Genomic DNA, 13,546 nt, shown 5'->3' with positions numbered 1-13,546 from the left:
TGCTTAATTTTTAAAGTGTCCGGATTGTCGGATCGAGAGCTGTGATTAATTTGGATATATATGTGAAAGTAAATGGATATTTGAGTCGGATTGTGAGTTGATCCGCCCATAAACATCAAACGGTTAAAAATAAAATTAAAAATGTTATAAGTATGTTTCGAACTTGCAGCCTAACAAAACAAGTACAAGTCGTTAACCAACTAGACTAATAAAATTTTATATTTTAAATTCAACACCAAACTAGATGAACGTGGGACATTTTAACAATATAAGTTTAACTTTTTAACTAATTAATCTATATATATATATATAATGATGTCTAATTTAAAGTGTCCAAATTATCGGATCGAGAGTTATGGTTAATTTGGATATATATGTGAGAGTAAATGGATACTTAGGTCGAATTGTGGGTTGATCCGCCTATAAACTTAAAACGGTTAAAAATAAAATTAAAAATGTTATATGTATGTTTCGAACTTGCAACCTAACAAAACAAGTACAACCCTTTAATCAAGTGTGATTGTGATGTGGTTTGCCGAGAGATAATATGTCGATATCAATTGAAAGTGGTTAAAAAATATGAATCAAATATTTGATTGACCAAAGTGTAAGTCACGATGTTAAATATTAAAAAATATGAATCAAATATTTGATTGACCAAATTGAAAGTGCAAGGTCACGAGACGAGAGATTTATTCAGAAAAAATATGTGAGAAGATATGTGAGAAGATAAGTTATTTTACTGAAATAAATAAAATGTGGAATGATTATTTTTTTTTTTGTTAAGAGAAATGGTAGAATTTTTATTATTTTGTTTTCACAATTTGTCTCCTTCGTAGTGTCATCTAATTGTCAATGATTACGTTCTTTATTAAGCAATCATTTTTACAATATTTTTATTATTTTTCGAAACTAAAGAAAATTAGAATACAGGCAACAAATCTTAAAAAAAAGGACAATATTAATTAATTAATTTAAAATTAAGATTAATAGTAATGTTAATTTAGCCGATTAATTTGAAAACAAACGCCCAAAAACTGAATTAATTAAACTATTAATGAGTCAAAAGAATAGTCTGTTAAGCGCACTAAACATAATTAAATATGAAAAAGACTTTTAATATTATAATTATATGCGTCGCCTTTTATTTACAACAAATCAACTATAGTATCATTACTATGAGATTGATCGCTTTAGTGACGGATGACTTATTGTAACTACAATATTATGAAAAGAATCAAAGTAAATTAAATTTAAAAGCAAAAGCACACAAAAAAAATTATAAAGCAAATTAAATTTTCTAAAGCTATAATAAAATAAATGAAAGAATAAGACAATAAAATTGAAAGACCTATGGAAAATGATATGGCTAAGTAAACATAGTTACATAAGGGTAAAAACTCGTAAAAACATCATAATTGTAAAACCTTTTAGTTTAGAAGATCCAAATTATTTTGTATTGAAAAATTAAGAAAATCTTAATCAATTGATTTAAACTCTGAATTTCCAAATTCAAATGATTTGTTAAATTTTATCATTCTCTTTATGATTCGAGTGGTTTATGTCGTGATTAATAATGAGTAATGATAAGAATTTTTGTATGTAAATTTGGGACTAGTATGATTTAGTCTATTCGTTATAATTTATTTACAAATCGCTCAAATACGTTTGATAATATTTAGTTTATTTGAATCGTTAACTATGAGTGTGTTTATTCTTTTTAACTTATTATTTTTATTTGTTCTAATTATAAGAGGGTGAAAATTTATGGTCATGTAAAATAACAAATAAATGTAACATCTTATCAATTGTGGGACAATTATTTGTTGTTGCTACCTTCTTAGTCATGTGAATAAACTTCAAATTATCAATATTATTTGTATTTTTTTAATTATTAGTCTAATTAGAAAAAGATAAATTTTACTTATTTTAATGTTAACATGCTTATATATAAAAGAATATTACATACTCTCATATAGCATGTATACAAAAAAAAAAAAAAATTAATTTCTCATATAAAAAATTAAGCATCTTCAATAAAATAAAATAATTGATTTTAAATACGCTAAATTTATGATAATTTTAAATTAAAATCTAATATAATTAAAACTTCATTACGCGTTTCAAATTAAGACAATCCATTCTTTTGTATAGTGACGCCATAAGAACCAAATATTGTCTAATAAAAGTTGGGTCACCAACCCAATTAAGAACCTCGCACACGACTCTAATGTGTATCACAAAATTTGTTTCACTTAGAACGAATTATCATCTACAACTTTTAAAAACATTGAATTAATTTAAGTTTTGACAATAATTTTCAGCTTCAAATTGAATTGAATTAGTAAAAAATTGAGTTAAAATATTAAACTTTTGTGGGTAATTAGAAAATGCCAGTATTTTTGCCATTTTGTTTTAGAAAGTTATACTTTAAAATAGATTAATTAGTTTATTAGTTTACGTATTACACAATACTAATCAAATCAATTTAATACTCATAATTTGAAATTTTATGTTTATAAAATTCCACGTGTTTACAAATTATTCTCTAATATATTGTAGAAAAAAAGTTATTTTATATTTGTAATTGGATAAAATGTGTGATGAAAAAAATTAAATTGTAGATTTAAATACCAAATAAAAGTTGCCTTTTCAATTAATTATTTTAAAAAATCAACCATAGTTAAACATTATTCTCCAGATCCTTATTAATCATGACTTAATAATATTAAAATATATTTTATTTAAAAAATATATATTTTATTATAACATATTAATACATTTTAAATTTATTTAATAACTTTTCAAAATTACAACCACTCAATATTTATTTAAATAACCTTTAACGAATTACAAACTCTAAGAATACATTTATTTTTTATTTAATTATTAAAATAAAATAATAATATTAAAAACATAAAATATGGGTACCATAATAAAATAAGGCATTTTTTTTAATTTTATATACCTTCTATGTTTATTAAAAATTCATGAGAGGAGAAACTAGCCTTTAGATATGACGAATCATAGTGTAAATGGCATGGTCATTAAATTAAGAAAGTCATAAGATCTAGAAATGAGATGTATAGATGATGAAATTCAGTATAGACAATGGAATGGAGAATTATTCTAACATGATTAATGGCTGGAAAATAATCCTTTGATTCTTAGAGAATAATTCCAAGTACTATAAGAGAGAACAATCGTTTATCCTCGATCAGAGACGTAAAAGATGGAAATGCAACTCAATCCTAAATAGCATACTAGAAAGAAGAAAAATATTAAGCTTGATCAGCAACATGCAATTTAATGAAAGGGTTGATACTAAAAGTTGGAAAGTGAAACAAATGGAAAGTTTATAGTGGGAAAAGCTTGGGAAATTCTTAAAACAAAGGAATAGGTAGTCGATTGGCATAAAATCGTTTAATCTACAAAGATTATCCATCGACACTAATTCATCATTTGGCTGACCTACAGGAAGAGATTGACGAAAAGAGATAGAATTAAAAAATACATGAGTAATCTAGACGTTAATTGTTCAATCTGTATAGCGTATAAGGAAAACATTAATCACTTGTTTGGGGAGTGCTCGTTTGTATCTCTCAGCTCTGGTGCAAATTAACAAAGAATAAGAATATCTCAAACTTCCCAAATACATGGAATGAAATCAGAAAGCTAGTAATGAGAAAAGCTAAGGGCGAGAATTTCTATGCGAATGTGTTCAAATGCTTCTTTGGAGCCATGGTCTACAATATTTAGAGGGAGCGAAATACAAAAATTCATAATACAAATCAAATATCAGGTAAAAGGTCTTGGAAGACATAGTTACAAATGGAAATGCACTAATATATACTTGGAGAGACCCTTTCTTTTTCTTCGACATTTACACCCTTTATTTGTGTAAGGCTGGAAAGTCTCCTCCATTCCAGAAAATGAAAACAATCTGAAGCTAAGTCAAAGATGAATATCTCTTTCAAAATTGTTACAAAGAAAAACAATTTAGTAATTCAGATTGGTTGTTTAAAACTTATTTATTGTTTTTAACAAAAACTAGAGTTGTGTGGCTTTATTTTATTTTTTACTTTATATTTTTTTTTAATGAAATAGCAATAAGTCATTTTTTTAATATATATTTATATATATAATTAAGATTATAAATATATATATATATATATATATATATATATATATATATATATATATATTAGGATCTCAATTTTAGATACATATAATCTTTTTAATAAAATAATATATATTTCTTTTAATAACCAAAAAAGTCTAACATAATTTGACATATCTCTCCTTCATCGTCTATCCAATCACTTAATTAATTAATTAAAATATTAAAATACTTATATTTTAAAATTTATTTTATTTTTAAATCTTTTTACTTAAATATATAAATATATATATATATATATATATATATATTAATCTCTTTAAAACCATTACCGATCATAATTGTTTTTCCTCCTCCCTCCCGATTAATTAAAATCCTGTACCGAACAATAACGAACAATAACGAAGTTAGATAATTGATTTTCAATTAAAAGTATACAAGTTTTAACAAATATTAAAATTTCAAATAAAATAGAAAAAAAAAAAAAAAAAAAGTCTTTCTCTGTCTGCAATGACTGCTAAGAAACATAATAATAAACTGCCTAAGATGATACCTATCAATCAATTAATCAATTATTTAAGTAAGGTCTTTATCTAACTAATTTTTATTTTAAGTATATTTAAATAATTTTTTAAAATCTATTTATGTTTTTTTTATCAAATAAATATTAAAATATTTTCTATTTTATTTTAAGATTAATTTTATAATATTCTTTAAATATTTTTATCATATAACTATTTTTTCGTAATTCTTAACCAAATAAAATATAACCTAATCCAAACAAAGCCTAAAAGATTATTATACAGTTCTGTAGCCACGTGTTCAAATCGGTCCTTCAAAGATACTGAACAGTAGTGGAGTGTCATTAAGAGCTCGTTTGATAATGAGTTTTACTAAAATTCTCAATATCACGTTTTTTTTAATTATTTAATCATTCAATTTACCTATTAACAAAAATACTTATTTAATTACTTAAAATTTAAGTAATATTTTTTTTTATTAAACAAAATATTTTTAAAAAATAACAAATAACTCGGATTTAAAACAAGTTTTAAGACTAGTTTGAATTTTGATAGAGAAATAATTGAGATAAGAAAATTTGAAGACAAACGAGAGGTTTTAATTCTCACAAATTGATTTTTCTTTTTTTTTTATTACACTAATTGAAAAAAAAAATTATCCCTTATCTCTTTTCTCACACATTTTACTTCTTCTAACCAATTAGGTGAAGTTATTCTTTTTCTTATTTCCTCTCCAAGTTCTCTAAATTTGATAAATTATGTATATTTTATTAGTTTTAATTCTCACAAATTGGTTTTTCTTTTTTTTCATTACACTAAATCTAGGCCTCTAAATTATTATTTTTAATATTAAATTCAAACTCCAAAACTCTATTTCTTTTTATTTTTTTATTTTTTATTTTTTTATTTTTGTATTATAATTCTCTATTTTCAATTATTATATCCTCTAATTAGCTTATTGTTTGTGTCTTTATCTTAAAACTTGTTTGATATTAGTCTTTTAAGATTTTGTTAAAAAAAAGTTTATTAAAAAAATGGATTATTTAAAATTTTAATTGGTGTAATTATTAGAATAATGATAATAATATAAAAAAAGGGGAAAAATAAAATAAAGTAAAATCCCATAAAATTCCAATCAAATGAACTCTTAAGAGGAGGAGTAATTCATACGTAATGTCGCCCTACATCAGATTCCAGCTATTTTTTCTAGAAATGTATAGAATAAAATATAAAAATAATAATTCAGATAAATAATAGTAACAAAAGTATTAATTTATATTGAATTTGTCTTGTAACCATAAAATATTTAGTTTTCAATTTATATAAAAAAAATTATATCTATATATATATATATATTTTTTTTCATCTAAAATTAATTATATTTATTTAAATTATAAAATTAATAATTTAAAATAAAAAATATTTTAATATTTTGATTAATAAAATAAATGAATGGTATTTGTTATTCTGTGTTATAAAAATAACCCAAATCAAAAAAGATGCAAGTGTTTTAAAATAAAAAAATAGTTAAGTAATTATAAAAAAATATAAATAGAGATATATATTAAATTTATCATTAACTTTAAACCATTTTCAAAATCTAACGTGTGATTTAATAAATAAACTAAAAAAATATAACTAACTTAGATCTACTTTATGTATTCCTCTTTTTCAGTTTGAGAGATCTCCAAACCACTAAACATAGCATTATATTAATTAAACAAATAATTATTTATAATATAATATTTTTATACTAGTTATATTTATTTTTTGAAATAATTTATCAAAATTTAATCTTGTTATAAAATAATATCACTTTATAATTATAGTTAACTAATATCTCATATTTTGTAAATTATGGATAAATTGATATTTTTTACTTAAAATGAGGGATAAATTTAATATAAAAAGATCCGAAAAATATAAAATATAAACTTTATTAATTTTATTTTTATCATATTTGTTTTCCATCCTTCCATCCTTATAAATTTTTATTTTTATTTCTAAATATAAAACCTCTTAATAATTTATTTAAAATACCATATTTTTCATCCAAATAAAATACCAAATAACCAAAGCAAATTACCTTTGAAACTAAATCTAAACTAAAAAAAATAAGAATCCAAATATGTCCTAAAATTCTTGTTAAACTATTGAGATTGAGGTAGTATAATTAAGAAATAAATATTTAAAAATATAAAAATAAAAAGGGTTAATAATAATTATGAAAAAGGATGTTAAGAAGAAGACTTCCCTTTAGCTTTAACTTTCAATCTACTTTATTTTCTTTCTAGTCTAGTTAAAAATTAATCAATCAAAATTCATATGAAACCGCGTCCTTTGTCTCTTTCTCTCTCTTTCCCCCATGAATTTCAACACTATAAATTCAACTCAAATCTTCTTCTTCTTCACCCACCCACTCCATTTCCATTTCCATTTTCATTTCAATTTCCTCTCTGTAATCACACAAAATCTCTCCCATGGCCGCCGCCCTCTTCTTCTTCCTCCTTGCAAATTTCTTCTCTCCCGCCGTTTCTTCATCTCTCTCACTTTCCTTCCCTCTCAAAGCCATCTCCCTCTCTCCAAAAACCCACCTTTCTTCTTCCCCACTACTTGAAAATGCAATATCAGTCTCTCCGGCGAAGAAACCGGCGGCTCCGGCGGCGGCGGTTTCATCGCCGCCGTACAGTTACAAAACATCGTTTAGATATTCAATGGCACTGATAGTATCTCTACCAATAGGTACCCCACCACAAACCCAACAAATGGTGCTTGACACTGGAAGCCAGCTGTCATGGATTCAATGCGACAAGAAAAAACCACCTCCTACGACGACGTTTGATCCTTCTCTCTCATCCTCTTTCTCTCTCTTACCCTGCACACATCCTCTCTGCAAGCCACGTGTCCCAGATTTCAGTTTACCGACTTCATGCGACCAAAACCGACTCTGTCACTACTCATACTTCTACGCCGACGGTACTCTAGCCGAGGGTAATTTAGTCAGAGAAAAATTCACTTTCTCAAATACCCAAACTACCCCTCCTCTAATCCTCGGTTGCGCCGCCGATTCTGACTCGTCCAACGCCCAGGGTATTTTGGGTATGAACCGAGGCCGACTCTCTTTCGCTTCACAAGCTAGGGTTTCGAAATACTCCTACTGCGTGCCGCCTCGCCGGCGACAGAATTCCACGGCGGCGATGACAACGCCGGAAGGAACTTTCTATCTGGGTGACAACCCGAATTCGCATTCTTTTCAATACGTGAATATATTAACGTTTCTACGGCCTCAACAAATGCCGAATCTTGATCCATACGCATACACGCTACCTTTGATGGGATTGAGATTAGGTTCGAAAAGATTGAACATTTCGACATGGGTTTTCCGACCGGATGCCGGAGGATCAGGACAGACGATGATAGATTCCGGGAGTGAATTTACTTACTTGGTTGATGAAGCTTATAGTAAAGTGAAGGGTGAAATAGTAAGTTTGGTGGGTAATAAAATGAAGAAGGATTATGTGTATGAGAGTTCATTGGAGATGTGTTTTGATGGGAATCCGATTGAGATCGGACGGTTGATAGGAGATCTGGTATTTGAATTTGAAAAAGGGGTTGAGATATCAATAGGTAAAGAGAAGGTTTTGAATGATGTTGGAGGTGGGATCCACTGTGTTGGAATTTCTCAGTCGAGTTTTCTTGGAATTGCTAGTAATATAATCGGGAACGTTCATCAACAAGATCTGTGGGTTGAATATGATGTGGTTAATCGGAAGGTGGGATTTGGTAGAGCTGTTTGTAGTGGATCAGGATGAGTAAATATCTGGTGTGGTCGAGTGTAGAGGATGATGATGATGATCATGTAGATAATAATAATAATATAATATTTTTTATTTTTATTATATATATATTATGGGAAATTTAGATATTTTGTAGGAGTGAAGTTAAGTTTTAGCCATGTTTGGTTGGTTGAAGCACATGAGAGATGGTTTTAAAGATATGTTTGGAAATATATACATCTACAATTATCTTTTTAACAAATTTATTTTATTTATAAAAAAAATTGATGGTAATTCTCATAAATGAAAGTAGAGTTTGTTTGTTTGACTTACTAAATAAAAAAAAGGAATATAGAATAGGTATTTCAAAATTTAGTTTTATTAAGTGCACAATATGATAAATTTAGATTTTGTATATTGAAATAAAAATATTTGAATGGTTATAATTAAAATTTTGTAATGAACCTGTTGGAAGGTAAAGGGATTTGATGGGTAATAGGCCCGGATCCTTAAAAGATAGAAAAGAACGTGAAGTTGTTGCTAAATGTAATAAATATGTTTGTTACAACTTACAATACAAGAAAATGACAAATCACCTTTTCTTTTTTATTTTGACTAGAAAATTATTACCCGATCATAGAAGAAAAATAAAGTTAAGTTTCAAATTAAAGTTAGAAGATCGGCTTTAGGATTTTTTTTCTTTTTCAAAAAAATATTAATAAAAAATATATATATATATATATATATATATATATATATATATATATATATATATATATAATAATAATAATAATAATAATAATGTTTAAATCTAAATGTGGCTGAGATTGTTGGTTGAGACATGTGGTTAATTTGAATCTTGACATGAGAGGAAATGAATACGACCGGTATTAATCAGGTCGTGAAGTCGATTTGAATAAAAAACGGATAATACTCTTTCATTTTTTTCTATAACTAATAAATAAAATATATAACTTAAAGAATATAATTCGGCCGATAACAAATGATTGAACATGTGAAAGGGTGAGTGTGAGTGTGATTGGTGGTTAGTTTTTTTTGGGATAAGAGATCCTAATAATATTGATTTGTCAATGGATAAAAGACGTGTAAAAATGTGATTATGATGTGGTTTGCCGAGTGATAAGAAACCGGTAATAAAAAATTGTGAGGTCACGAGATTAGAAGTCGATTGAAATTAGTGGTTGGTTTGTTAAATGATTAAAGATGCGTGAAAGTGTGATTGAGGTTGGTGGTTGGTTTGTTGAAGGGATAAAAGGCGTGTGAAAATGTGATTGAGATTGGAGGTTGGTTTGTCGAGGGATAAGAGGTGTGTGAAAGTGTGATTGAGATTTGTGATTGGTTTGGCGATGAATAATAAGCGTGTGAAAGTGTGATTGAGATTTATGGTTAGTTTACCGAAGGATAAGAGACTGGTAACATTGATTTGACAATGATAAGAGACTTGTGAAAGTGTGATTGAGATTTGTGGTTAGTTTACCGATGGATAAAAGGCTGGTAACTTTGATTTGACAATGATAAGAGACTTGTAAAAGTGTGATTGAGATTTATGGTTGGTTTACGGAGGGATAAGAGGTTGATAACTTTGATTTGACAATGATAAGAGACTTGTGAAAGTGTGATTGAGATGTGGTTTGTCGAAGAATAAGAGACGTGTAAAATTTTAATAGATCTGATTTGTCGAGTGATAAGATGTCGGTTACAAAGGATCGTGAGGTCACAAGATTAGAGGTCGATTGAGATTGGTGGTTGGTTTTTCAAGGAATAACAGGCGTGTAAAAATGTGATTGTGATTTGTGGTTGATTTGTCGAGGAATAAGAGACCAGTAATATTGGTTTGCCAATGATAAGAGATTTGTGATTGATTTGCCAAGAAATAGGATAAGAGATTAGTAATGAGAGATTAATTAGAAAACAAAAAATATTGATGGTTAAATATATTAATGAGATTGTTGGTTAGTGATATAATGAGATTGTTGATTTGTCAAAAATAAGGGTAAAAATGTTAATATTGTTGAAATAATTAGGTGCAGAAGTCAGGTTACGAGATTAGTAATATGAGAGGTTTATTAGATAAGAAAATATACTTTTGGTTGACCGAAAAATGAGGGTAAGAGATTGAAAAGGAAAAAAAATGATGAATTAATGAAAAAAAATTAAATGAATGTCTCCTTATCAAATTTGTTATTTTTTTTCTTTTATTATTAATAAAGAAAACATTGATTAATGAGAGAAGTAAGACGACCCGTTCTAACGATTGAAGTCAATCATCTTCAGACTATAAATGTCGACGACTAAAAAAATATGAAGGCAATGAAAACGATGATGATGTTGACGACAGCGACGATAAAGAGATGAGTATTGTCTATTTTAATTTTTTTAAGTTTGAATTTTATTTATTTTTGCAAAGTAAAAACATTATGCTAGTATATATATAATATGTTTTATAATTAAATTATACATATTTTTTAATTTTAACCATAACAAGTTGGTCAATTAATCGAGCTGTTTGTGCCGTTCGACACTAAACCGACAAATCAAACTCTTAAATTTAGTTTAAATACTTTGACATTCCATTTGTTGATTCGGGTTGATTTTGCTATTTCTATAGATTTCTTAACCCTTAGAGTAAATTATATGATGGGTCAATAAAATATTAATTAAAATATTTCAGATTTTCTATGTCAGTTTGACATTTGACTTCTTCCAAACCTAGGATATAATTGCGAAACACAAAAAGAAAAATCTCAATCCAAGATTATTTTATTATACCCCATAAGACTACTAAGTTTTATATTGTAAAATAACCGAAAATTACGCTATCGATACCACAAAAAGACACTATTATTTTATTCACACTAAATGCAACTATTTATTGTATATAAACTCCTATATAATAAATAAATTTTCCTTTCCTTTTAGTTAAAATAACTTCACAAGATTCCCTTCAACTTAAACTGTTATTAGTGTAAATCAAATTCTACATTTTTACATCAAAATTTTGAGATTTTAATTATATTAATGGATTGATATTTTAATAAATTAAATATCACATCTTAGTCTAAACTATTATATAACATTAAAATTAAATATCACATCTTAGCCTAAACTATTAAAACTTAACTAAATATACTATTACTTAAAATAATCTCAAATATAAATTGAACATAATGTTAAATTATTTAGAAATGCATCTCAAAGTAATCACCTAAGAAATCAGTCACACTTTAAAATAAAATGATCTTGTATATGTATTGATCTCAATTATAATTATATATGGAGACTAAAAAAAGGAAAATTTTAATCTCCCATGCCCTTAATAAAGGTTGTCCAAGTTTGCTCCCCATTTGACAAATAACTTGTGCCCATCACTTAGTGTCCCTAAATATTCCCCACTAATTGCTCCTCATTTTCTCTTACAAAAAAAAAAAAAAATCAGTAAAAGTAGTTTGATTTTTGAATTTTGTAAAAGTGAATGTTAATATAACTTAGGCAGTCAATTATGCAATATTATTTTAACAAATGGGAAGAAAGAAGGATAATTAAAAGTTAAAAATATATTTCAAATTAATAAAAACTAAAATAAAATAGCCATAATATATCTTAATATATGATAAGATTTAGAACATTAGATCCACTAAATGTTTGAAACATGATTCTTTCTTTTCTTTTTTTTCTTTTCATTGGATGTCTTTTACCATATCTTGTCTCAAGCCTCCCAAATTCTACATATAAAAATATGTATTATTTATTCAATCAATATTAATTTAAACAAAAAAAAACACTTATATCTTAATAAAAAACAAAAGTTGTCATTCTAATCACGTGATTAAGGGAGTTAGATTAGTTGGAATTAAATGAGATTATCCAAGTAATCTAAATAAAATAGTCATTAAAAAGTCTAAAATGCCCTTTATTTTATAAGGTAAAGTTAAAATGGAGCACATCTAATGAGTTTTAAGATGAATTTATATAAACTTCATTTTGTGTACTAATTACTTGTTATTAATTTTGAAATCATAATCTCATAATCTAAAATCTTAAATAACCCAACTTCAAACATAAATTTCTTTTTAGAAGGTAATAAGTTAACATTACACGACCCTTTTTCTAGTATAGCGTCAACAAGAATTGAATATCTCTATCCTCCTTTTCTTTAGAGATTTTGGGTTCGAACCCGTCAGACGGCAAATTTTGCGTTTAGTTAAATGGTTAATTGTGTTTGTGGGTATATATTTAACTCCATCGTGACCACATTTTTCACACAACCAAGGTAACTCAGTGGTAAAAGTCGGCTTAAGAGACCAAAATGTCACGAGTTCGATTCCATTTAAAATCGTTTTGAGTTTAAGTGGGGAACCATGACTTTCAGGTCATGTCATGCTAATTCTCATTTAATTTTTAAAAAAAAATAACTTAGTGTTTTTCACAAACATAAAATAAAAAAAGGTTGTAGAGATGGTAAAGATGGGTGGGATGTAGAGGAACAAACCACCTTCTTGTTTGTTGCATTACACCGACCATGCACTTACTAATCATCCGACCAGTCACATGACGGCTGTTAATTTACTATTATTGGTACTCAACTTTTTCAACCTTTTCAATTTTCACCCCTAACTTTTTCCCATCTCCTAACTAGCACGTGTCACTTTTTTGTGACCCCATTATTATAATTTGATTTATTTATGGTAATGGAATTGTCTTATGACAAACCACCTTTTTATAGTCATTATTACCTTCTTTCACTTCTAAGTGAGTTTAGAAAGACCTTTGAGTAAAAGTTTATCTTAGAAAATTATTAAAAGTTTAGAAACTTATTTTTTCTTAACCGCAATCATGCATACACACTCTTGATTTCTTACTAATTACTATATAAAAAGTTGGATCAAATTAATATATAACAAAAATAAAATTGAAAATTTGGAATTCATTTTGACTATTATGGGGGTGGGGTATTTAACAAAGATCAGGGCCAGAGTGTCTGCTAAATGTAATTAATGTCCATTAATGTCATCATCTCCCCTTCTGCATAAAATATTAATGTCCCTCTTTATTATTATTAGATTGATTATTTATATCACTGCTTACAAGATAGGACACATGTATTTAAA

General features: G+C 26.7%; 1 protein-coding gene across 1 annotated transcript; it reads left to right on the top strand.

Moving 5' to 3' along the window:
- The first annotated feature begins 7,054 nt into the window (after positions 1-7,054).
- LOC124919407 (aspartic proteinase PCS1) lies at positions 7,055-8,663 on the top strand. The gene has a single exon (XM_047459643.1). The coding sequence runs from the start codon at positions 7,122-7,124 to the stop codon at positions 8,451-8,453; it is 1,332 nt and encodes a 443-aa protein (XP_047315599.1). The 5' UTR covers positions 7,055-7,121; the 3' UTR covers positions 8,454-8,663.
- Positions 8,664-13,546: the final 4,883 nt, after the last annotated feature.

This window comes from Impatiens glandulifera, chromosome 1 (assembly GCF_907164915.1).
Source record: "Impatiens glandulifera chromosome 1, dImpGla2.1, whole genome shotgun sequence".
NCBI lineage: Eukaryota > Viridiplantae > Streptophyta > Magnoliopsida > Ericales > Balsaminaceae > Impatiens > Impatiens glandulifera.
The sequence above is the reverse complement of the archived record's forward strand: the minus strand, read 5'-3'. Positions and strand labels throughout refer to the sequence as shown.